This window comes from Arachis stenosperma, chromosome 10 (genome assembly GCF_014773155.1).
Source record: "Arachis stenosperma cultivar V10309 chromosome 10, arast.V10309.gnm1.PFL2, whole genome shotgun sequence".
Lineage (NCBI taxonomy): Eukaryota > Viridiplantae > Streptophyta > Magnoliopsida > Fabales > Fabaceae > Arachis > Arachis stenosperma.
The window spans coordinates 110909546-110934864 of record NC_080386.1 but is presented as its reverse complement, the minus strand read 5'-3'; the positions used below and the strand labels follow the sequence as shown (position 1 = coordinate 110934864).

Here is a 25319-nt window from a genome sequence, read left to right as displayed (position 1 = left end):
ATCCGGAAAGATAAACATCTCCGAGACCTTAACTATTTTTTCATTATTGTTTTTATATCAATTCTTTACTGTTTTCTTTATTATCTTGTTTTATGCGTTTTCAACAACCCTTTTTTCTGTTTGCCTAACTAAGTCCTACAAGACAACTATTACTTGTTCAATCTAAAAATTTTCGTGGGATCGACTCTTACTCACCTGGAGTATTACTTGAACGACCCGATACACTTATCGATAAAGTTGTGCGAGTTTAATTTTCGCGCACCAATATAATCATTTTAAAATATCTTTGATTATCGAGACATTAGTAAACATGTGTGTGGACTACAATGCGATTATGTTCGAAGTTTTAACATCTGTTTTTTAACTATTTCTTCGAATTATTAGGTAGGAGTGACGTGTGAGGACGCTATTTTTCTGTTTTACTTGAATAATTCTACTTCTTTGTTTGATTATAGTTGGTAGTTGCTGCATTATAAGTATGATGGTCGGGTTATGTACAACATTATGAATCATGAAAATCTTAATATTCTTTTGACTTAATATCTAAATTATAGATGGTAACTGTTGAATTATAGTGATTAGATCACAGAGTAATACCATTTTTATTCAATCTTTTAGATTTATAATATTGATAGATACCAGCATCTCTTTCTTCAATTTCAGTGTATAAACTAAAGTACATTTAATATATATTTATGCTTCATTTTCATGATGTATAAATAATATACTACATACATAAATATATATCTCTGGTGGCTGTTCAAAAAGTCAAGAAATTAATGGTAATACATGATGCACGATGATGAGTAGCTAGCTATAGGTTGTATATATTAATTTATGAGTAGGGGGTTATTGGGAGAAGTGTGAAGATAGAATTCTTCCTGTAATGGCGGTTGCAAGTGCGGCGGTGAAATTGGGATCCTTAGTCAAAGAAGTGGCCATTTGTTGAGCTAACAGCTGGGGCTGCAGCCGCACACAAGAAGACTTTTTTCCATCATTGTTATTGCCAACCGATTCTAATAATTCTGACTTATTGACCAAGTCAACTCTAGTAGGGCTTTGATAATGATCATCACTTTGCAGGGTTGATGAATAATAAGAATCTTGCGCTTGCACATGGTTGTGCTCTCCTTCGTATGTTGCCACCAACATTCTTCGATCTTCTGCACTCCTTTGCACCTATTCAATAAAAATTCATACCATATAATTTTCATAAGAGAGACGAAAAACACATAACATAATTAAACCAACTTGTGATAGCGTACAAAATGAGAGTTGGTTAGTATCAGTTTAAAATAAAGTTAGAAATAGTAGAGATAGAATTGAACCAAATTTTTTAGTGTAAAAGAAAAAAAAAGAAAATTAGCTAGTGTTAGTTCAAAAGTAAGGTCAAAATAAAGGGAAAAAAAAGTGTTGGTTAGCTGCAATTTTTCATAAGAAAAAAGTGTTAGTCTTTCGAAAATTTTCGTTTAAAAAAGTGTGTTAAAAATTCGAATCATACGTTATGTATACAGCAAATTAGTAACAAATTTTTAGATGAAATTCAAAATGCTAATGAATTAGTCTTTGTCCTAGATATACCACAAAAAAATATGAAAAATATAATTTGTACACTAAAATCAGTTACTAAAATCAGTCACCAATGTATTTGTAAAAATAGATCATTTCTATTTTTTTTAACACTTAAGAAAATAAAGTGTGATCTTTTACTTTTAATTCTATAAGTGAGACTAAAAATAAATAGGAGAGAGAGAGCAATAAAGGATGAGATTAGACACCGAATATCATCCAATTTTTTTTTTCACTAGAGAAAATCTATTCTCTGAATTTATGTATAAATATATGTGTAATTTAATTTATTTTCAATGCATTTATATTCTAACATGTATTATGTGATGACTACTAGCTGATTTTGTTATCCACGTAGCGTAACCCAAAAAATACATACACAACATATTATATTATTAATAACATATATACACAACATATTATATTATTAATAACTACTACTACCTTCTTCTTGACGGGGCAGTTTGGGGCATTGGAGCACCTGAAGTAAGCCCTAGGAGAGGGGTTATCTCTGGTCACTTTCTGCCCATATTTTCTCCATTGATATCCATCCCTCACATACTACAACACACACGTTATTAATCAATATTATTAATTAATTAAGGCTTGATTAATATTATTATTAGTTAATTAAAAAAAATCACTTACTAAGCTGGTAGTATCAGATGCTTCAGTTCGTACAACAATCTTGGAAACCTTTGGCGAACCTTCATGCTTAGCTCTTTTGAGTGTTTCTTCGTCCGTACTAGTTGGGGTGTTGCACTTATCAGTATAGGTACTCATGCAGCTCTCACTCTCCGCCTTTCTCTTTCGCGTTGGCGTCCCTGACGCCGCGGCTTCTTTCTCGGAACTCACCATGTTATTACTGCTCAGTTGGCTGAGCTTGGTTTTCAAGGCAACATAGTTCTCACATACTTGCTTCAATGTCTCCGTTAGCTTCTTGTTCTCACAGCTTAGCCGATGCAATTCTTCAACCAAAACCTCCGGCTGATCCGATCCAACCCCAAACAGAAAGAAAAAAAAAAAAAAACTGAATGTTATATACTCCACCAGGCAACTCAAGAACATGATAGAAAGATTTTATTTTTAATTAAAAAAAGGAGCTCAACACAAAGTGGAACATAATACTAGCTAAAAAGCAAAAGAAAAGGACTCAAACACATTATTACATGTATAAAGTATATTAAGTTATTGAAACCATTCATAAGATCTTGTGTAACAGCTTAATTAAACTTCTCCAAGAGATGATTCAAGTATGTACCTATATTTAAGTACAATTGTTTTTTCTTAACCATGTATACTCGAAAGATGAAGATCTGTAAAAAGTATTACCCTCCCAACCAATATCTGAAGTTGAATATGAGATTATAGATTTTGATTTAAGAAATTAAAATGAGTACATATTGATTCTAGAAAGAAGCTTTTGCGTGAATCTACTAATGACTTAAAATTTCACGGAAATTGGTTCTACATATAGATACTAACCGCAACATCCGTTTTGTGAAGGGGAACAAGGTTGAGGGTGAGAGACGTATCCACGCATGTTGTTTCCATGACAGAAATAATGAATGTAGTTCTCACTTCTCAGTAGCTATATATAATTGAGTTGTGATGAGGAAGTTTAAGCGAAAGATGAAAGGTATGATGCAAGAAATATATATATATATATATATATATATATATATAGAGAGAGAGAGAGAGAGAGAGAGAGAGAGAGAGAGTAGAATTCCGGGGCTGTCTTCAAGACTTTTGATTGTCTTTTAGTTCTGAGAAGGAAATTAAAGGAAAGAAGCAGGAAAATGATGAGGGTATGAAAAAGCAGTCTCCTTAGCTACAGTTTCGTACTTGTTAAGAAAGATTTTTTTGATTCCACAGTTAAAAGATTAATTTGTTATTTATAAATCTGTTATTGATTAATTAATTATTATATATACAAAATAAAATTTAAATTTTCGACATTTATTCAAGTGGATTAGTAAATTAATTATTAAATTAATTCAATTTAATTTTTAATATACACCTATAATATTATATATAACAAATATGATAGGTTTAGATAAAAAAAAATCAGTTGCAAAAATTAATTATTAGTATATAATATATATTAAAATATAAAATATATATAAAATAAAATTATTATTATCTATATATGCAAATATATAATAATTAATTTATTTTATTTTTTATATTAACAGAATTTAATTAAAGAGTTATTTTTTAATTAATATTTTTAAATTATAAATACTAAATTTTAAACTATATATTTTGAATCGTCCTAATTTTAAATTCTAATTCTTTAAAAAATAAGAATTAAAAAAGATAATTTATATAAAAATTAATTAATATGAATTAATTAAAATAATTTTTTATACTTATGATAAAAAAATAAAAAATAAAAAAATTTTTATATCATAAAAGAAAAATGTATAATAAAAATTTACATAAAAATAATACAAACATTTTTTTGTCTTTTATATATACGCGCTTCCGATAGAAAACTGAAACCACTAATTTATTTTTATTTTATTTTTTTAAGAAATTAAGGTAGTATTTTAACAATATGGTAGATCACGGGGAAAAAAGGAGAAAGAGAAATCTATCCTCGAAGGAGTGGATGAAGAAGATTTTTACAAAGTGGTCTATCTAGTCTATCGTAAATTCGTAATCGTAATATATTAAAAGGCAAGTAGATGTTTTGAGTTTTTGGATGTGTGCTCTTCTCATTGACCTTAATATTATCTCGTTGACTTCAAATTCGCTATGATTCCGTGTCCGATTTCTCTTTATCGGGACTATTATTATGTTTTTTGTAAGCTTAGTTATCTTAATTCCCTTGTGTTGGTATAATGGAGAGTGGGGACTATCTTCTTTGGTCGTCTTCGTCGTTGACCAATTCCTATAATTTGATATCTTTCTTGTTATTATCAACTTTATTTTTCTTCTATATATTCAGCACGTATTATTCTAGCATAAAAATAATCTATAAATAAAAAAACAATTATAATATATTTATACATACTATTTCACTCATTTTCATAAAATAATCAGTCACTATAATAATAAAATATTTTATAACAGAATTATTAAATATATTAGAATAGAATAATCAAATTATTTTAATAAATATTAACTGTATATTTTTATGCAGATGTTTATTAATAACTAAATTTTTTTGTGTTTACATAACATAATTCTTCTAGCATTATTGAACAGTAATATTAAAAAAATAAAAAATATAGTCTAAATTTATCTTATTTAAATAATTAATAAATATTAAATAAAAATATTTAATAATCAAAAGAAATTAAGTAAAAATAATTAAAATTTATTTTATTTAATATTTATTAATTATTGTAATAATTAATAAATAATAAATAAAATAAATTTTGATTTTTTTTGTCTTTCTAACATTATCGAATATTAAATAAGACAGATTTTAATTGTTTTTGACTAATTTTTTTTGTTATTAAATGTTTTCATTGTTGAATTATTGCTTCTTTAATTTGAAGCTTTTAATTTCGTAAATATTTATTTTTAATTGATTTTGTTATAATTTGATTTGGGATTCATTGTCTTATTAGTAACTAATATTTTTACCCGTAATAAAATTACGAGAATATAAATCTTTTATAATTATGTTGATCCTAACATTATAGATTATGGCTCAGAAAATTTATATTATTAAACTATTTTTACAAAAAGGTCGTAAGGGACAAAACAGTTCCCGTCGGCTAAAAAAATCAGAATCTCTGTAGATAAAAAAATTAAATAATAATATTTTTAGTTATTATTTTCATATGAAAGAGTTTAATTTTTTACTAATTGTTCTGAAGGTTACCTGAAATTGGATCGTATATTAGGCGTGAACGTAAGGTCCAAGCTCTCAGTGGGATGGTTTCCGACTTAACCTGGGTCAAGTAGCCGTCGTCTGAGTTGTTTGTGAGTAGATGAGGGGTGGTACCTACAAAACACTCCAATGCCTAAATCAGCAAGGGTCTTAGCAGGTTTTAAGTGTATTGGACTTAAGTATACCTAAGGAGTGTCAGTGTATTTATAGGTGATGAGCCAATAACCATCGTTGAAATAGTTCCACTTCTGATGGTGGATAACCGTCCCTTTATCTAGGGGATGTTGGGATCTCTCTTCTAGAAGTGGAGAGAGAGATATTAAGGGTTAGTTATAACTCCTTCAGGGATGATTGGTGTTACTTTGTAGCACTTTGTTCGACCTGTGGAAAGGTCGGTTGCAGATGGCCGTAGTTTGGGCTTTCTCTGCTTTTGGGCCTAGCTTATGCTTTGGGTCAGGTATGAACAGTGCCTCTACTTGAGTCCGATCTTTTGCTTTAAGTCAGATTCAAGTATGAATAAGGTCGGGTGAACGCCAAGGAGCATGATTATCACGTCGGGTCTTCTAGGTCAGTTTCTATTTTTAAGCCAGAAAACCAACGTGATTTTGGAATGCCTATCATTGCGTCTGTTGGTTTCCCTCTTTGACATGTGGGGAGCAGTTACATCCGTAACCGTGCACGTTCTTTAATGAGGGGAGGGTTTTTAAAATTTTTCCCCTTAGGCCTTATAAATACTCCTCCCCTTTCTCTTTCTTACTTTTCTCTCTCCTCTCCCTCTGTGATATTTGTGCTCTTTCATTTTTCTCCAGTCCTTCCTCCTTCTTGCTTTGGAGCTTCGTTTTTGAAGAATTTTGAAGAACTTGGAGCTTTTCTTCAAAGGTAAATCATTTGTTGTTCTACAGCACTATTATCTTCCTCTAACTTCTTCGAGAAAAGAGGTTAGCTTTCTTTTCTGCTTATGTCATGTTTTCACTATATTAGAATTCATTGTTTAAATGCGAAATATATGCCAATGAACATGTGCTTGTTGATAGTCTTATGAAGGTTAAGGTGTATTTTTGCTATCGTATTGATGTTGTGATTCCCTGTGTGTGGTAGGATGCCCCCAAGATTACTGTGTTTTTCAAAGATTGGTTCTTTGTGGCTGTTGGTTGCACCTTTTTTATAAAAGAAAGTTTGCTTTATTTTAGACTTGTTGTAATACTTTCTTTTGTGTAATGTTGGTATATTCTTCTATATGTCTCATCTAATCCCCTCAAAAATGTCTTCCAAGGTTCTTGAGGATTTGTTGAAATGGGTAGACCTTTTGGTTCTGTGTTCGGTTCCTTTAATTGATAAAGTTTTTGTAGAGGAGTTCTGTAGGCATCATAGGATTTGTGGTTCTAGAGAGGACAAAGTAAAATACGAGATAGTAGCCGCTGACCCAGAAGACCGAGTTGATGAATCAGAAAAACATTTTTTCTTTATGTATGACTGTCTTTTCACCCGACTTGGGGTAGTTTTCCCTTTTTCTGACTTTGAGATAGAAGCCTTGTCCTATTGCAAAGTGGCTCCTTCCCAGCTCCATCTAAACTCTTGAGGATTTCTTAAAATTTATCAACTCATTAGTCATGAGCTCGGCTTTCCGATTTCTTTGAAGATCTTTTTCTTCTTTTTTCATCTTACTAAGCCCTTCAGTGCTTCAAATAAACAACAATCGGTTTCCTTCCGAGTTATCCAATGTCAAAAGGTATTCTGCATTTTTGATGAGTCGTTTCACAATTTTAAGAACTTCTTTTTTAAAGTTTGTGCTGTTAAGGGTCACCATCCTTTCTTTTTGAGTGAAAATAATTAGCCCTACTTCCAGTTATACTGGGTAGAGATAGCCACTGTTAAAAAATATAATTTGATAGACTTGGATGAAGTCAAGGAAGCTATAGTCGAGTTCTTTCAAGAGGCTTGGGGATGTGCTCCAAACATTGACACCAAGAAGTTCTTTTGCAGAACACCGAGTTATGTCCATATCAAGCTAGGTAGTTTTTACTACTATTTTATAGACAACAGCTCGTTTCCCCAAGTTGTTTGTTGATATCTCTTGTTCTTTTGCAGAAAAAATGAAAAGCGGTTCTAAGGACTATCAGAAAGTTCAAGAGGCCAAAAGAAACGCCTGAACTCGAGCTGCTCAGCTGCAAGAGAGTGGTAAGCCGTATACTCCTTCTCCGACCACGTCTGATTCGGGTACCTCTTCTCAAAACAAGCCAGTAAACCCTCTTCTTCTTCTTCCTCCTCCTCCTCCTCCTCCTCCTCCTCTGGTTCCTACCCCTTCTATTCCTCCCTTCTCAAAACCAATTTCTAAGAAAAGGAAGATCTCGAAATCCAGTTCCTTTAACATCTATGATGCTAGGTTTGATGGGGTGAGGTTTTGTGAGAAACACATCCTTCCCCATAGCTTCATTGCTATGGATGATGTTTTGGTCAAAAACCACCTTCAGGTCTTAATCCAAGGAGGGATCCAAACTACTAGGGTTTGCTCCACTTTGCTGAAAGAGTTGGAGAGTACTCCTCTAAATGCTACTCAGCATTCTTTGGAGGCCCTTCAGATTGAGGCGGCCTCTCTTCGGGAGGCAAAGAAGGGACTGAAGGAAGAGAAGATAAGGTTGGAAGCCGAGCTCCTTAAATCTCGTGAAAAGAAAAATTGAAAAACAATTCTCAGCTTCCTATGTTCTGGCCGAAGGGTTAATGAAGAAGGTTGAAGACAATTATGTCCGAATTTTTGGGGAGAACTTGGATTTGAAGGAGGAGGTGAAGCGACTTAGAGAGGATTATGTCGACTTAGAGGAGTCAGTTGCTGAGGGTACAGGTGTTTGAGGTTTTCAAGAGACAAGTTTGGGTTATTGCTCCCGACTTGGACTTGTCTCCTCTTAACCCCAACATGATAGTAGTTAATGGGAAGATCGTCACTCCCCCTCGCCATCCCACTGACTCCAAGCTCAACACTGCTGGGTAGCGTTTGGTTGAGTCTCCTCCTTCAGAAGTCGTTACTTCCGAGGAGTCAGTACCAAGTTCTTCTCAACCAGAAGTCGTCCCAACCGAGGAGAACCTTCTGACTTCCTCTGCCAAAACCGATTCCTTAGCAGCTAAAGATCAAAATCCTCTTATTGGCTTTATTTAGTACTTTGGTTAAGGCATGGCTTATGGGTCCTTTTATAGATATTTCTATTATGTTTTATGTATGTTTTTACACAATTTTGTTGACTCTGGTCCTTCAAAAAGGATCTTAACAACTCTTTAGTTTTTGTATTTTGTTATCATTTGTTGATGTTGATCCTTTGGATAGGTTTTAGCAACTTCTTTTGACCTTCTTTAAAAAAAGTTTTTGTGAATTTGAATTTCTTTTGTCTTAGGATTTTAAGATGATTGCTTTCATTGTACATGTCGGACAATTCATCTATTGATGAGCTATTTTTGTGACTATGTGTGAGGCCTTTGTGAAAGTCTTTTAACAAAATATCCTTTACCTTAGGATTTACAAAAAGGTTTTTCCATTACTTAGTGCGAATGACCAGCTTGTTTTGTTGCTTGGTCGTTTTTGCAACTTAGGTTGTTTTTGTGATGCATTCTATTTTGTTCAAATGCCTCCCAACTTATAAGTTGTGGACTAGCATATTCGTATTTTATGAACTCACGTGATCGTCATATATAGCCTCTTTACACCGACTTGTGCCTCGTCGCTTTATCTTGCCAACCTTGTGGGTTGGGCAACAGATTTACGCATTTTTTCGAGCTTATGTCGGTGTGTATCGTAGAAAACAGTAATGGAATAAAAAAGAGATATTGTTATTGATGAAGTGTAATTTACAAAAAAAAGATTTGCTACTAAAGGGATAACTTTCTTGCCCCTAGTCCTCGCTTTGATGCCTCTTTAAAACCCCCTTCAGGAAAACCCTTCTCGGAAAAAAAATCATGAAGTCGGGAAAAATGGTACATCAGGGAGCGAGGTGCGCTTCTAGCTATAATATCTCTTCAATTTGCATGCGTGCCATGACCTTTAAAGCTCGGCTCCATTCGAGTCAGACACTTTGTAATAACCTTTTTTCAAGACTTCGGTTACCCTGAAAGGCCCCTTCCAGTTAGCAGCAAGTTTTCCTTCGCCCAGCTTGTTTACCCTGATGTCATTTCTTATTAGGACTAGGTCGTTTGTGGCAAAATCTCTTCACATGACCTTTTTATTGTATCTGGCCGACATCCTTTGCTTCAGCAGTGCTTCTCTTATCTGGGCTTGTTCTCGAACTTCTGGGAGGAGTTTGAGTTCTTCTTTTTGGGCTTGGACATTCCCGACCTCATCATAGAATCTTACCTTCAAACTTTGTTCATTGACCTCTGCTGGGATCATAGCTTCTATTTCGTATGTAAGTTGAAAGGATGTTTCCCCAGTCGTGGAATGAGGTGTTGTTTGGTAGGCCCACAGTACTTGTGAGAGCTCTTCTACCCAAGCTCCTTTTGCATCCTGCCACATCTTCTTTAACCCAGCTAATATAACTTTATTGGCTGCTTCGGCTTGTCCATTAGCTTGGGGATGTTCTATTAATGTGAACTAATGCTTCATATTCATATTGGCTACTAAGTTCCTGAATGTAGAGTCGATGAACTGTGTACCATTATCTGTGGTAATGGAGTAAAGAACTTCGAACCGAGTAATGATATTCTTGTATAGGAATTTCCAACTTCTTTGAGTTGTGATAGTAGCTAGTGGTTCTGCTTCTGTCCACTTGGTGAAGTAATTCACTCCAAGAATAAGGTATTTAACCTGTCCAGAGGCTTAGGAAAAAGGTTTGAGTAGGTCCAACTTCCATTTCACAAATGGACATGGAGAGGTTTTGCTAATGAGCTCTTTGGGGGGAATGATGTGGAAGTTGGCATGCATATGGCAAGGCAAACACTTTCTAACAAAGTCGGTCGCATCCTTTTGCAAGGTCGGCCAGAAGAATCCAGCTCAGACCACCTTCCTAGCTAGAGATCGTGCTCTGAGATGGTTTCCATAGATACCATTATGTACTTTCTCCAAGACTTCTTCAGCTCTGCAAGTCGAAACACATTTCAACAAGGGTGCGGATACTCCTCTTCTGTAAAGGACATTTTGCACCAAGGTGTAGTTCTGTGCTTCCATCCAAAGTCTCTTTGCTTCCTTCTGCTCTTTGGGAATGATGTCGAATTATAGATATTCGATAAAGGGAGTCATCCATCCAAGATTTAAGCCGGAGACAGGTAGAATGTCTGATTTGTGTTCCGACTTCATTACTGAGGGCTCCTTAAGAGTTTCTTGTATCAAACTTCTGTTATTTCCTCCTAGTTTGGTACTTGCCAACTTAGAAAAGGCATCTGCTCTGTTATTATGTTTCCGAGTTATATGTCAAACCTCGGTATCATGAAATTACTGAAGATGTTCAAGTGTTTTCTCCAAGTATCTTTTCATATTGGGACCTTTTACCTGGTTCTCTCCATTGATTTGAGAAGTTACTATCGAGGAATCACTGAAGACTACCACATTGGTTGCTGTGACTTCTTTGGCGAGTTTCAAGCCTGCAATCAAGGCTTCATACTCGGCTTTGTTGTCGGAAGCAGGAAATCTATATTTCAAAGAAACCTCTATTTGAGTCCCTTCTTCATTGACTAGGATAATGCCTGCGCCACTTTCGACTTTGTTGGAAGATCCATCTACATAGAGGTTCCAGGTCATAGAAGTTTCAATCTTGTCACCTGTATATTCTGCTACAAAGTTAGTAAGGCATTGAGCTTTGGTGGGTGTTCGAGTTTCATACTTTAAGTTGAACTCGGATAGTTATATGGCTCATTGTGCCAGCTGACTTGCTATATCTATTTTCTGAAGGATCTGCTTCATTGGTTGGTTCATCCAGACTCTTATGATGTGTGCCTGAAAGTAAGGTCAGAGTTTTCTAGATGCTATAATTAAAGCGTATGCAAATTTTTCAATCTTTTGAAGCTACTGCCTTAACAACGATAACTAGGTACAAGACGAGCTCTTCTCCTATTTTTGGCCAGGTAAGGATGGGTGGTTTACTTAAGAATGTCTTGAATTCTTGAAAGGCTTCTTCACATTTAGAAGTCCACTTAAATTGGCATCCTTTTCTAAGTAGTGAGAAAAGTGGCAAGAATCTCAAGGCTGATCTTGCCAAAAATCTGGACAAGACTGCAAGTCGGCCATTCAACTGCTGGACTTCTTTCAAACAAGTCGGGCTCCTCATCTCTAAGATTGCTCTGCACTTGTCAGGGTTAGCCTCAATTCCGCTCTGTGTGAGCATGAATCCCAAAAATTTTTCCGTTTCTACTGCGAATGTGCATTTGGTGGGATTTGACCTCATCCCATGCTTTCTTATGGTACTGAAGACTTGTGAGAAATTAGACAGGAGATTTGCCTCATCCTTGGTTTTTACTAACATGTTGTCCACATACACTTCCATTAAGTTTTCGAGGTGAGGTGCGAACATCTTGTTCATCAACCTTTGATATATGGCCCCTGTATTCTTTAATCTAAATGGCATGACCATGTAGTAGTAATTTGCTTTGGGTGTGATGAATGACATCTTCTCCTGGTCTGACTTGTACATCAGGATTTGATTATATCCCGAGTACGTGTCCATGAAGGATAGGTATTGATATCCTGAAGAGGAATCGACCAAAGCATCGATATTGGGAAAGGGATAATGATCTTTTGGGCAGGCTTTGTTGAGGTCAGTGTGATCAACACACATCCTCCATTTCCCATTTTGATTACCAAGACCACATTTACTAACCACATTGGATACTTGACTTCCCTGACAAATCCGGGCTCTAGCAAGGCTTGGACTTGTTCTTCGACCACTTGAGCTTGCTCTAGTTTGAGCTTACGCCTTCTTTGTTGGATAGGTCGGGACCCAGGGTAGACTGCCAGCTTATGCGTCATGAGTCTGAGGTCTATGCCGAGCATGTTGGCAACCTTCCAAGCGAAGAGGTCGGAATTTTCCTGTAAGAGTTTTATGATCTCTTCCTTCAAATCTATTCTTATATTAACTCCTATGTTAGTATTTTTTCTGACTTCTTCTCTGATTTGGACTTCTTCTGTTTTTCTTTCAGGCTGTGGTCATAGCTCATCTCTTTCTTGGACACCTCCAAGCTCAATTGAACTGGCCTATTTACCTTTACCTTGTAGATTCAAGCTTTCATTGTAACATTTTCTTGCTAGCTTCTGATCTCCCTTATTGGTAGCAATTTCGTCCTGTATTGGGAATTTCATGCAGAGGTGGGGAGTGGAAACAACAGCTCCTAATCGGTTTAAAGTTGCCCTGCCAATTAGGACATTGTAGGCTGAAGAAACGTCCACAACAATGTAATCGATGTTTAGAGTTTTTGACTTCATTCCCTTTCCAAAGGTAGTATATAAGGAGATAAACCCTAAAGGTCTAGTCGGCGTATCCCCTTGCCCAAAAGAGGTATCCGGGTAGGATTTCAATTCCTTTAATTTTCTTCCAATCCTAACTTGTCGAATGCAGGCTTAAATAGTATGTCGACTGAACTTCCTTGGTCTACCAAAGTCCTATGTAAGTTTGCATTGAAAAGTATCATAGTAATTACTATGAGATCATCATTCCCAGATGCAACTCCCTATGCATCCTCTTTTGTGAAAGAGATGGTTGGGAGGTCGGGGGTCTATTCTCTGACATAATAGACCTCCTTCAAATATCTCTTTCAAACTTACTTTGTTACTCCTCGGCCGGCGAAGCCTCCTGCTATCATGTGGACATGTCACTCAGGAGTTGGTAGGGGCTTCCCTCTTCGACCGACTTCATAATTTCTCTTTCTCTTTCCATGATAGTCCGGCCTTTCCATGAGATATCTATCTAACTAACCTTTTCTAGCAAGTTTTTCTATTACATTTTTTAGGTTGTAACAGTTTTTTGTAGAATGCCCATATAACTTGTGGTACTCACAATACTTGATGCGGCTTTCTCCCTTTTTATTTTTTATTAGACGTGGGGGAGGGGGACTTCTTGGTATGACAAATTTCTCTGTAGACATGACGTGGCGGAAATTAGTTGATTAAGGATTTATAATGAAAGTAGCGTTGCAAGTATAGTTCTTAACCGACGAAAATTCGCTTATCAATTTAAAAGGGTTGTCACAAAACAAGAATAAAAATACTGAGAGTATGAATCCCAGGTCGTCTCCCAACGAGTTGCAGAGAGAGTGCTATTTATTGATCAGGAAGTTTCTGAGAAGTTTGGAGTTGGAGAATAGAATTAAAGCTAGAGAATTAACAAAAGATTTAATTAACTATGATAAAAAGGCCTTGACTGGGAGAAGATTAATCGGAAGTTCTATCCTTGTTGGATGTTCCCAAGTGTAATAGTGATAAGTTGTTGTTCTACTTAGTTATCCTTTACTGAATAAAGGAAAGTCAAGTAACTAGCTAATCAACTCTATCCTCAAGTCCTAATCCTCTCCGAAGGAAGGATTAGAGTTAGAGACTTAGAGAGTCAGCCAACAACTTCCAATTAGAATTAACACTTGAGTATTCCCAACTCAAGGGTCTCCTCTCAATCAACTCCCAAGTCAAGTTGGGAGTCTACTCCCTTGACATGAGTGCTACGTTCATAAGCATAAAAAGAGAATAAAGAGAAGACATGATAAATTCGATAATAAATGAGAATTAATTAAAGGTAAAAATAGTTCCTTACATTAATAAATCTAAAAGTCATAAACATACGTATCTGAACGGGGTGAATGGGCAATAAAAAGAGTAAAGGTATGCGGGAACAAACTAGAATAGTATAAACTTCAACGGAGGTACTCAATCTTCTCAATATCCAGATCAAAAGCATAGAACAAAGAACTATGAATGTGAAGAATCCTAGAGGAGGAATTGATTTCTCTCTCCCGGATTCAAAACTAAAACTAAAACTAATGAATGAGATTATTTTTGTGTCAATGTGTAAATCTCCTGAGTCTCTGCTGTCCTCTTGCTCTAATATGTGTTTCTGGGCCGAATACTGGATCTAAAACTGGCCCAAAATTGCCTCCAACGATTTTCTGCAATTACTGTACATCGCGCATATCACGCGTACGCAAAGGTCACGCGTGCGTGTCGTTTGTGAAAGCTTCTTGTCACGCGTATGCGTCACTTGTCCTGTGCGCTAATCCCCCGCACGCGTCAAGTGTGCGTGCGCATCGCTATGGAATGCTCCAAATCACGCGCACGCGTCAGCCATGCGTGCGCGTCACGTCTCGTTGGTCAGCTTCATTGTTTCTTTGTGTTCTTTCCATTTTTGCAAGCTTTCTTTCTGTTCTCCAAGCCATTCTTGCCCTATAAGGCCTGAAACACTTAACACATAAATCACAGCATCGAATGGTGTAGAGAGGGATTATAATCTAACAATTTAAAGGCTTAGGAAGCAGGTTTTCAATCATAGTATTAGATCAGGAAGGTAAATGTATAACATGCTAATTACATGGATAAATGTGGGAAAAATCTGATAAAAACCACTCAATTAAGCACAAGATAAACCGTAAAATAGCGGTTTATCAACCTCCCCACACTTACACATTAGCATGTCCTCATGCTAAGCTCAAGGAAACTAAAAAGAATGAATAGGGACAATAGGACTCATGCAATGTAATGCAATCTATACATATGAATGCAACTATATGATAAAATGTCTATGGCTACTTAGTTAAGAAAATAAACAAGTCTTCCAAGACAAACAGAAATCAAATTCTACTAATCCAAATCACACAATAAGAATAAGTGAACTTGTGAGAAGATAGCTTATGAAAGCCAGAAACATAGAGTCAAGCTTGAACCCTCACTAGGAGCGTGTATGCACTCTAGTCACTCAGGTATATAGGGTAATCCACTCTAGTCTCCTCCATTCATGCTTTCTAAAATTTGTTCTTTATCTTAACCAATAAACAAATATTTAATGCACATATGCAAATATCATGAGGTCTTTCTTAAGGTTGTAATAGGGCTTAGGTAAGGGTGAGGGTACATATATGGCTAAGTGAGCTGAAAATTGAATCATTGATTATCCTAAGTTCTCACCTAATACACACACATACACACGTTCTCTATGCTTCTAAAATCATGCCTAAATGCCCATAATCTCACTTTGTATGTTGTACCTACTCATGTACTTAAATGTTCTTTTATTCCACATCAAATACATTGATCTTTTTATTAACTTAGCATTGGGTGCTTCCTTTCCCCTAAAATTAAACTGAGACATACAATATATTTTTTTTTGAAAGCATTATAGCATCAATGCAATTGGTTTTCATAATTTCACATGAGTGGCATTCAAGCTTTTAATATTTATTAATTAGCATACATTCTTATTAACCCAAGTTCCTATAGTTTTTTCCACACTTGATTGACACACAATCTCTATCTTAAGCTAACCAAAGATTCAATTGGGATAATTACTTGTTTTTCTGCTTAAGGCTAGTGATGTGGTAATATAAAGAACAAAAGGGAATTAAAAGGCTCAAAGGGGTGAACAAAGGTAATTAGAATGGTAGGATATTTGGGATAGTGAGCTAATAACAATTGATGGCCTCAATCATACATATGCATGAATACATTAAACAATGGACATATAGAATGAAACAAACCATAGATTGCAATTATAGAGGAGAGAAAACACACAAGAATAAAAATAGTGGTTAAATAGTGCCTGTGATTCTGAGCGGACTCAGCTAGATCGCTGATCAGTTGCCACGCTTCTTCTGCGGTCTTGTACTTTTTCAGAGAATCATTACTTGCACCATCCAATGTAGTTTTATCCTGAGGCTTCATGCCTTGTGTGAAATAGCTGATCAACACCACTTTGTCAATCATGTGGTGGGGGCATGCGTCTAGGAGGTTATTGAAGCGCTCCCAATATTCGTGAAGAGTCTCGGATTCGCCTTGAATAATCATTGAAATTTCTTTCCTCAGTCTATCAGTAACTTCAGCTGGAAAGTATTTTTCCAAGAATTCTCTCCTGAGCATGTACCAGTTAGTAATAACTGCTTCAGGTTGAGTGTAGTACCACTGTCTCGCCTTCCCCTCAAAAGAAAATGGGAAGGCAGCTAGCAGAATAGAAGTCTCAGTTGCACCATTATGCCTAACATTAGAACAGGCTGTCTGAAAATCTCTGAGGTGCTTGAAAGGCTCTTGAGCAGGTAAGCCATGAAACTTCGGCAGTAGATTGATTAGTGCAGTCTTCAGTTCAATATTTGCACCCAGATTTGGATGACGCGCTTGGAAAGGTGGTAGTGTAAAGTCCGGAGCTCCTGCTTCCTGGAGAGTAATCATCCTGGGAGCCGCCATGCTCTCTGCGCATAAATCAACCAACTTAGAAAAAGGGAGCTTATTTCTTCCTTAAATGACGTTTCAAATTCGTCCTCAGAAAGGACTAACCGACGTCGAGCCCGCTTTATATGTGAAATAGTTCTTTCAATTTCAAGATCAAATGCGGGTAGGCTCGGATCAGGTAGTGAACGCATCATTCAGTGAAAGAAACATACAGCTCATGGTAATAAAATAAAAGAAAAAAATGCAAATAAATAAATTCCAACCAATAATTTAGCACACTATTACAACTCTCCGGCAATGGCACCAAAAATTGACGGGGTGAAAATTAGCCGATTAAGAAATTATAATGAAAGTAGCGTTGCAAGTATAGTTCTTAACCGACAAAAATCCACTTATCAATTTAAAAGGGTTGTCACACCAAACAAGAATAAAAGTACTGAGAGTATGAATCCCAGGTCGTCTCTCAACGAGTTGCAGAGAGAGTGCTATTTATTAATCAGGAAGTTTCTGAGAAGTTTGGAGTTGGAGAATAGAATTAAAGCTAGAGAATTAACAAAAGATTTAATTAACTATGATAAAAAGGCCTTGACTGGGAGAAGATTAATCGGAAGTTCTATCCATGTTGGATGTTCCTAAGTGTAATAGTGATAGGTTGTTGTTCTACTTAGTTATCCTTTACTAAATAAAGAAAAGTCAAGTAACTAGCTAATCAACTCTATCCTCAAGTCCTAATCCTCTCCGAATGAAGGATTAGAGTTAGAGACTTAGAGAGTCAGCCAACAACTTCCAATTAGAATTAACACTTGAGTATTCCCAACTCAAAGGCCTCCTCTCAATCAACTCCCAAGTCAAGTTGAGAGTCTACTCCCTTGACATGAGTGCTACGTTCATAAGCATAAAAAGAGAATAAAGAGAAGACATGATAAATTCAATAATAACTGAGAATTAATTAAAGGTAAAAATAGTTCCTTGCATTAATAAATCCAAAAGTCATAAACATACGTATCTGAACGGGGTGAATGGGCAATAAAAAGAGTAAAGGTATGCGGGAACAAACTAGAATAGTATATACTTCAACGGAGGTAGTCAATCTTCTCAATATCTAGATCAAAAGCATAGAACTAAGAACTATGAATGTGAAGAACCCTAGAGGAGGAACTGATTTCTCTCTCCCAGATTCAAAACTAAAACTAAAACTAATGAATGAGATGATTTTTGTGTCAATGTGTCAATCTCCTGAGTCTCTGCTGTTCCCTGGCTCTAATATGTGTTTCTGGGCTGAAAGCTGGATCTAAAACTTGCCCGAAATTGCCCCCAACAATTTTCTGCAACTACTGTACGTCGCGCATGTCACACGTACGCGTAGGTCACGCGTGCGCATCGTTTGTGAAAGCTCATTGTCACGCGTACGCGTCGCTCGTCCTGTGCGCTAATCCTGCGCGCGCGTCAAGTGTGCGTGCGCATCGCTATGGAATGCTCCAAATAACGCGCACGCGTCAGCCATGCGTGCACATCATGTCTCGTTGGTCAGCTTCATTGTTTCTTTGTGTTCCTTCTATTTTTTCAAGCTTCTTTCCATTCTCCAAGCCATTCTTGCCCCATAAGGCCTGAAACACTTAACACACATATCACGACATTGAATGGCATAGAGAGGGATTATAATCTAACAATTTAAAGGCTTAGGAAGCAAGTTTTCAATCATAGTATTAGATCAGGAAGGTAAATGTATAACATGCTAATTACATGGATAAATATGGGAAGAATCTGATAAAAACCACTCAATTAAGCACAAGATAAACGTAAAATAGCGGTTTATCAAGACATCCACAAGAGAAACTCGTAACGGGGTGTAGTTGTGATACCTCGTAGGTTTCTTCGAGTCATATTTTTCTTTCTTCTTGGGCTCCTTTTCCTTTTCTCGGGCTTGTTGCGGATGTCCTAGTCGCCAAGTTGGTTCTCGTAGCCTGGCGTTTTCTTCCATATTGATGTACTTTTTAGCTCGTTCTTGTACATCGCTTAATAAGGTCAGGTGTCTTTTTGAGATAGACTGGGAGAAGGGACCTTCCATGAGATCATTGACCAATCCCATTATTACTGCTTCATTGGGTAAGTCTTGGATTTCCAAACATACCTTATTGAATCTCTCCATGTAGTCTCTAAGGGATTCACCGACTTCCTGTTTGACTCTAAGTAGACTGGGTGCGTGCTTGACCTTGTCCTTTTGAATTGAAAATCATGTAAGAAATTTTCGCGCAAGGTCATTGAAACTAGTAACTGACCTAGGTGGCAGACTGTCAAACCATTTCATGGTCGACTTTGTTAAGGTTGTCGGGAAGGCCTTGCAGTGAGTAGCATCTGAGGTGTCAGCCAAGTACATCCGACTTTTGAAGTTACTTAGGTGGTGCCTCAGGTCGGTCGTCCCGTCATATAGATTCATCTTTGGGCTCTTAAAGTTTCTAGGAACTCTCGCCCGCATGATGTCTTCGGTGAAAGGATATTCTCCTCTTAACGGGGTGTCTTCCCGAGTTGTGCGTGAATTCCTGCCTCAGAGGTCAGATTCTAACTTTGAGAGCTTTTCTTCTAGCTCTCTTTGCCGTTTAATTTCTCTTCTCAGGTTTCTTACTGCCTCCCGCTGTCGCTCTAACTCTTGCTCTAGCTGTTCGAGTCGGCCATGATGTCCATGTAACAGCCCTATAAGGTCAATGGAATGGGGTTTGTTTTCTCCTTTCGAGTGGTGGACCTCAAAAGGAATTCTTTTGGTGGTGACGATCGCTCGACGTGCCTTTACCATGCGGTTCCTCCATCCTTGGAGGAGGTACCACAAGGTCTTGGTCGTTGTTGATCTTGTTTTGGTATTCTAGATCCGATTCAGACGTTGTACGTCCGTCTCTGGCAACGACACCAATTTTCCGAGGATTACTTGAAACTGGATCATATGTTCGGCCTGAATGTAAGGTCCAAGCTCTCAGTGGGATGGGTTTCGACATAACCTGCATTAAGCAACTGTCGTTTGAGTTGTTTGTGAGGAGGTAGGGGGTGGTACCTACAAAACACTCCGATGCCTAAATCAACAAGGGTCTTAGCAGGTTTTAAGTGTATTGGACTTAAGTATACCTAAGGGGTGTTAGTGTTTTTATAGGTGATGAGTCAATAACCACCATTGAAGTAGTTCCACTTCTGATAGTGGATAACTGTCCCTTTATCTAGGGGTTGTTGGGATCTCTCTTCTAGAAGTGGAAAAAGAGATATTAGGGGTTGGTTATAACTCTTTCAGGGATGAAGGGCGTTACATTGTAGGGATACAGGCGGGGATTGAAATATCTATTCCACGGGGATTCGCAAAAAAATTTACTTAAATGTCTTTATATATATAAGTTATGTAAATAACTTTAATTTATTTTATTTTATTTACATGTTAAAAATTTTATATGTATGTTATTATGTTAAATTTATATTTGAATTATGTTTGATTTGATATATTAGATTTTATTATAGTTGTGTTTATTTTTTTAAAAAAAATAAAATTTAATAATATCCAATTATCTATGAAAATGCGTGAATTACTCATGGGTATCCGCTTCTCTCGCAAGGAGAAATAAACAGAGATCCATAATAAAGATGGAGCAGAAACAAGAGACATTTTAGTAAACAAAAATCTGCCTCTACAAAAATCTATTACCATCTCTATTTATAACTATTAAAGAATATTAAAAAGTACTCTTTTCTTCTAACTTTAAGTATGTATTTAAATAAAAGGCACAATAATGTGCAATTGTTTAGCTTTAAATTTTTTTCAAGAGATCATAATTCAAAATTAATTTACTTAACATAATATTTATAATTTTTTTGACTCTGCTAGATAGATAATGAAAAATCTAAACAAACGTGAACAACAACTGATTTCTTGGTCCATTGAAGATAAAAAAATTTAAACCCAATCAAGTAACAAAAAATTCTTTTACCTTACTTTTTCAAATTTTTAATCATCTGCCACTACTGTCTCTCCTGAAAATCCTATCAGCGCCATTGTTGCCCAACCAATTTCCATTGGATTTATAGCAAGAACAATCATCCCTTTTACATGTAGAATGAGCATCCATTTTTTTGTTTGTAAACTAAAATATAATAATGGATTTGTAACAAGAACAACCATCCCTTTTGTATGTAAAATCACTACAAGATTTCTATTTATTTATGGGATTTTTTTTATGGAGGTTTTCTAAAACCTCCCCTATCTATTTTATTTGTGGCATAATCTGAAACTCCCATTAATTACTGCTAGTTAAAATTTAAAATCCTCAAGTCCAAAATAGTCCAAAATCCAAATCAATGTTTGTGAGATCTGAAACCCTAGATCTACCGTCACCACTTTCATCTCTTCTCCATTATCACCATCAAGCTCGCTCCAGTGTTCGAGATCAGAGGGAGAGTAAGCTCGCCACTGTCACCATTCATGTCCTGGTCGTTGCCGCCATCAAGCTTCTATGTCAATGTGTTGTTTCCTTTGTCTACACGCCATAGCTTTTGAGATCAGAGAAAGTGAGTTCGTAGCCACCGCCGGCGCCTCCATCAAGCTTATCCGTCGACGCGTTTGATTTTCTTCTTAATCACCTAAGTTCAATTTCTGTTTGTTCTTTTTTTTCTTTTTCATTGTTATTTATTTAACTCAGTTTGGATATTTTTTTGTTTTTCACTTTTCCTCTACATTTTTCATGCATATATAGCGTGGTTAGAATTTGTTATGAAGAAAGACGCAGTGGTAGTAGTGCGGCGGCGGTGATAGTGCGATAGCAATGGCGGCGGTGGAGCGAAGAATGGCTCTTCATAGAGCGCAACAAGTGAAGAAAAGTAGACATGGACCGAGGTCGCGAAGCTCAGAGTATAGCGGCGTCACCTTCTATTGAAGGATCGGACAATGTGAATCGCATATTTGGTTAGCAATCAATAATTCAATTATAACTTTCTTGTTGAGTTTTATTTCTCCATTTTGATCATTTTATAATTGATGCTATTTTTATTTTATTTTATTCTTCCTTTTTCCCCTGATTCAACAACTCCATGCTCTGATTCATGATTATTGATTAATTATGCTCTTGATTCAACAACAGCATGATGGATTCTTCCCTTTTCTTGAAAATTGATGCTTTTCCCAACAACAACAGCACAGATTAGAGACCATTGGAGCAAAGCAAAAGCTGTTGATATTTGATAAGCACAACAATGACCCTCAGGTTAGTAAGTAGAACCATTTTCATTCATTTTATTTTTTCAACTCTTGTTTTCTTTATTTTATTGTATAAGTTGATTATAACATCTTTGCTCATGTCAGGATTAATACACTATCTAACTAACCTTGTTGTTGCAGTTTCTGAGGATGATGGTAATTAATGATGCAGTTTGCTTTAAGTTCAGTAGCAGGATTGATTTAAGACACTGAAACTTTTGTTTGCAATTGTTTGAACAGAGCATTCTAATTAGTTTGCACTAGTCACTTTTAAGAGATAGTAGTTAGAAAAGCTGTTCCAGTTTAGAACTGCTAGCATCCAAATTTTGATTATTCATTTCTTCAAGTTCATCTGATCCCTGTTTCTTGTCAGATATAATCTGTAACAGGTACAATATGCTTGATCAATATTTTGTTAAGAAATCGGTGTTTTCATTTTGGCTGAACCGTAACCCAGAGGAAGAGAATGGGGTGAACTTGTTTTTGGAGGTGTTGATCCCAATCACTACAAGGGAAAGCACACTTATGTGCCTGTGTCAAGAAAAGGTTATTGGGAGGTTAATCATTAAATATAGTCTTTATTCTTAAAAATTACAATGCATTTTTTATTTCCCTTCTTTTTTTTTACTAACTTTTATTCTTTTTTTTCTTCTTTGGAAAAGTTTGATATGGGAGATATACTTATTGGAGACAAAAAAACTGGTATGTGAAGAATAAAAAAATTAGTATAATTCTGCTAGTTTTTCATATGACATGATCATAAATGGTTCATGATTTCAGTTCTAATTTACTGACCTGATTACATTGCTATCTAGGAATTTGTGCTGACAGCTGTTCAACTATTGCAGACTTAGGGACTTCTTTGTTGGCAGGTCCAACGGTATGAATAAAATAAGTACTCTAACCATGGTTGCTAGGTTGTTCTTCAATTCCTTTTGTAGAATTTAGGGAGGTTAATGAAAGGTAGGTAACGAATTCCTTGATTTGGGATATACAAAAACTTGGCCCCAACTTGCCATTAGGAGCTGGAATTCATACACAAGAGTAGCAGCACTGTTGGCTATAGACCCAATGTCTTCTCAACCACTCTCTCCAATCTCATTGCCACCAACTCTTACCACTTCCTCATTCCCTTCATTCCCATTCGAGGTACTCTCTTTATCATCTTTCCCTCCATAGAAATTTCCAACCCCAACTAGTAAAAATATGAAAGATCTTGTTAGCATTTTCATGTGTTTTCTCTGTCTTTCTAATATCATCCACTATATTCTAATGATACTGATCTTTGTTTCTGGTGGTAACTTTTTGCTTTTGGCAGGGAAATGGCCAGTGTTGGTTTATCTGGAGCTCTTTCGTCAGGAATTGGAAATTTAAGCCATCTCTAAATATTGTGAGTGTCTCTCTTATTCTCCACATAAATTGCCTATACTTTTCAAACTTAATGGTGAATTGTGGTGTATTTTTTACTCAGAAGTATCTGAAAGATGCCTTGTTTATTATGCTTTTTGTACAAAAATAGTCATAATAATCTTCCACTAATTTTTAATAGATGCCAAATAACGGTAGGAGAAAAATAAGTAGTCATAACTGCAATGAACTCATTTTATCATGTGACTAAGTGAGTTTTTCATTGTTGAACTTATGTTACTGCAGAACAATCAGTTATTTGGTCCTATCCCAGCTGAGATAGGCAAGTTGTCAGAGCTTCAGACTCTAGACCTTTCCAGTAACCAGTTTGTTAGAGAAATTCCTAGTTCTTTGGGCTTATTGTCTCAACTAAGTTACTTGTGAGTGTGTCTTAACAAATAGATAGATGATGATGTTATTTTAACCCTGTTCTTTTTGTTCCCCTTAAATTTTAATTTTATTCATTAGTGTTTCTCTAACTCCATGGTTCCTAATTCAATCATGCCAAGCTTTTCAGGCGGCTCAACAAAAATAATTTATCTGAACAGATCCCTCCACTTGTTGCTAACTTGACAGGTCTTTCATTCTTGTATGTCCTCTACTCCTCTATGAAACTTTGTAATAACTTTACCTCCTAAATCAGTCCAATATAGTTTCATAACCTTATATTATTTGTAGGGACTTGTCATTTAATAATCTCAGTGGTCCTACTCCAAAAATTTTGACAAAAGATTACAGGTGAGTTCTTTAATTGTATCAGATTTTTGCCTAGATATGCAACAGCTAAATTCTGATTATCCAATGGTGCGTTTTTATAATTTTATATATTTGCATTGAATTATAGGAACCTTATCCGAGTGAGTACCAATGGCACAATCAGTGGCAGAGTTTGATGAGGTACTTTCATTTGTAATGTGCACCTCACCTGATATTTCTTTTTGTACTGTATTAAGGTGAAAATGTAATTTTAATATTTCTAAATTTTAGTGACTTTTAGACAATTGAAGTGTGTTTGATACCTCCACCGGTAACACCCTAAACAATAATAATAATCATCCTAAAAAATCTGCCTCTGTAGTTCATTATTATTAGCTATCTATCTAGTTGCATTAACGCTAATTACTATTTATTAGTGTTATATGTGACCAAGTGTTTAAAGAAACAGTTTATATTAGTCTTTAAAAAACAAAATATGACCAAATTTCTATGAACACTTGAAAACTATATTTCATTGATTTTGAACAGTAAATAGCTAAGTTGCATTGCAGGTCAAGTAGCAAACAAAGTACGAAGCTTTTTGTTTTTAAACTTATTATTATTATTTTGAAAGTAGAAATAAAGCAAAAAAAGATTTGCAAGTATATATCAGGTGACTGAACAATTTAAATGTTTCAATAGATGCAGTTCAAAAATTTTAAAACAAAAAACACTATAAAAATAAAGTTTTTACCCCCAATAATTTATCTTGATTATGGTTTTGGTTTGATTGTACTTTATTGTTGTTTTGGTAACCAATTTTGTTCTTTATTGTTCTTGACTGTCTATTAGTACTATTGTATTACAAATTAATGGCTTTTTAAGCTAACTAGCTACTATGCACATCAATCAAGTCCTGCTGCAGTTAAGCTTAAATATGAGAGAATCTGAGTTAATATGCGATTCATTCTTTTACTATATGTTATTAGTGAAGATCAGCTTTCAAAAAGTATTAACATTTAACATTATAAGCTCTCTGCTATTTATTATAAGCTCTCTACTAAATTAACATTTAATACAATAATAAGAGATATATATTAAGTGTGTGACATGTTAAGTATATTATTTTAATCCTAAGTGGGTTTGTGTGGCAGAAAATTAAAATAATGTGTGATATTTTATATTCATCTTGAGGCACTTCAACATTTTGCTAGGGGTGCTGATATTAAGGTAAATAGTTTCTACAA

General features: G+C 35.7%; 3 protein-coding genes across 14 annotated transcripts; 2 read left to right on the top strand and 1 right to left on the bottom strand.

Moving 5' to 3' along the window:
- Window positions 1-615: 615 nt before the first annotated feature.
- Window positions 616-3303, bottom strand: LOC130954756 (probable WRKY transcription factor 40). The gene is made up of 4 exons (XM_057881521.1): window positions 3055-3303; window positions 2218-2556; window positions 2014-2130; window positions 616-1179 (listed from the first exon to the last, which is right to left on the bottom strand). Exons 1-4 carry the CDS (start codon window positions 3121-3123, stop codon window positions 850-852), a joined length of 855 nt encoding a protein of 284 aa, XP_057737504.1. The 5' UTR covers window positions 3124-3303; the 3' UTR covers window positions 616-849.
- A 17817-nt stretch (window positions 3304-21120) lies between these two features.
- On the top strand, window positions 21121-24273 carry LOC130957198 (probable LRR receptor-like serine/threonine-protein kinase At5g45780). Of its 12 annotated transcripts, none has more exons than XM_057884074.1 (12): window positions 21121-21678; window positions 21854-21976; window positions 22343-22358; window positions 22427-22515; window positions 22632-22671; window positions 22818-22849; window positions 22992-23118; window positions 23288-23359; window positions 23623-23756; window positions 23894-23965; window positions 24055-24114; window positions 24221-24273. In XM_057884074.1, exons 7-12 carry the CDS (start codon window positions 23041-23043, stop codon window positions 24267-24269), a joined length of 465 nt encoding a protein of 154 aa, XP_057740057.1. In that variant the 5' UTR covers window positions 21121-21678; window positions 21854-21976; window positions 22343-22358; window positions 22427-22515; window positions 22632-22671; window positions 22818-22849; window positions 22992-23040; the 3' UTR covers window positions 24270-24273. The 12 variants fall into 12 exon arrangements, with proteins under 12 accessions (XP_057740057.1, XP_057740053.1, XP_057740056.1 ...); XM_057884070.1 differs by having other exon boundaries at window positions 22785-22849; XM_057884073.1 differs by having other exon boundaries at window positions 22427-22526; window positions 22785-22849.
- Window positions 21539-22855, top strand: LOC130957465 (cardosin-H-like). The gene is made up of 5 exons (XM_057884322.1): window positions 21539-21593; window positions 22075-22125; window positions 22343-22515; window positions 22632-22671; window positions 22785-22855. The coding sequence occupies exons 1-5, from the start codon at window positions 21539-21541 to the stop codon at window positions 22853-22855; spliced, it is 390 nt and encodes a 129-aa protein (XP_057740305.1).
- Window positions 24274-25319: the final 1046 nt, after the last annotated feature.

Bases quoted from the DNA above. Each gene is read 5' to 3' on its own strand.
- LOC130954756 (XM_057881521.1), bottom strand. From the start codon at position 3,123: ATGGAAACAACATGCGTGGATACGTCTCTCACCCTCAACCTTGTTCCC. The intron at 2,131-2,217 runs GTAAGTGATTTT...TGTGTGTTGTAG, and splicing joins CATCTGATACTACCAGCTTA to TATGTGAGGGATGGATATCA. The intron at 1,180-2,013 runs GTAGTAGTAGTT...TTTATTGAATAG, and splicing joins ACTGCCCCGTCAAGAAGAAG to GTGCAAAGGAGTGCAGAAGA.
- LOC130957465 (XM_057884322.1), top strand. From the start codon at position 21,539: ATGGCGGCGGTGGAGCGAAGAATGGCTCTTCATAGAGCGCAACAAGTG. The intron at 22,126-22,342 runs GTAATTAATGAT...GTTTCTTGTCAG, and splicing joins TGCAGTTTCTGAGGATGATG to ATATAATCTGTAACAGGTAC. The intron at 22,672-22,784 runs GTATGTGAAGAA...ATTGCTATCTAG, and splicing joins TATTGGAGACAAAAAAACTG to GAATTTGTGCTGACAGCTGT.
- LOC130957198 (XM_057884074.1), top strand. From the start codon at position 23,041: ATGTCTTCTCAACCACTCTCTCCAATCTCATTGCCACCAACTCTTACC. The intron at 23,360-23,622 runs GTGAGTGTCTCT...ATGTTACTGCAG, and splicing joins TTAAGCCATCTCTAAATATT to AACAATCAGTTATTTGGTCC. The intron at 23,757-23,893 runs GTGAGTGTGTCT...CAAGCTTTTCAG, and splicing joins TTGTCTCAACTAAGTTACTT to GCGGCTCAACAAAAATAATT.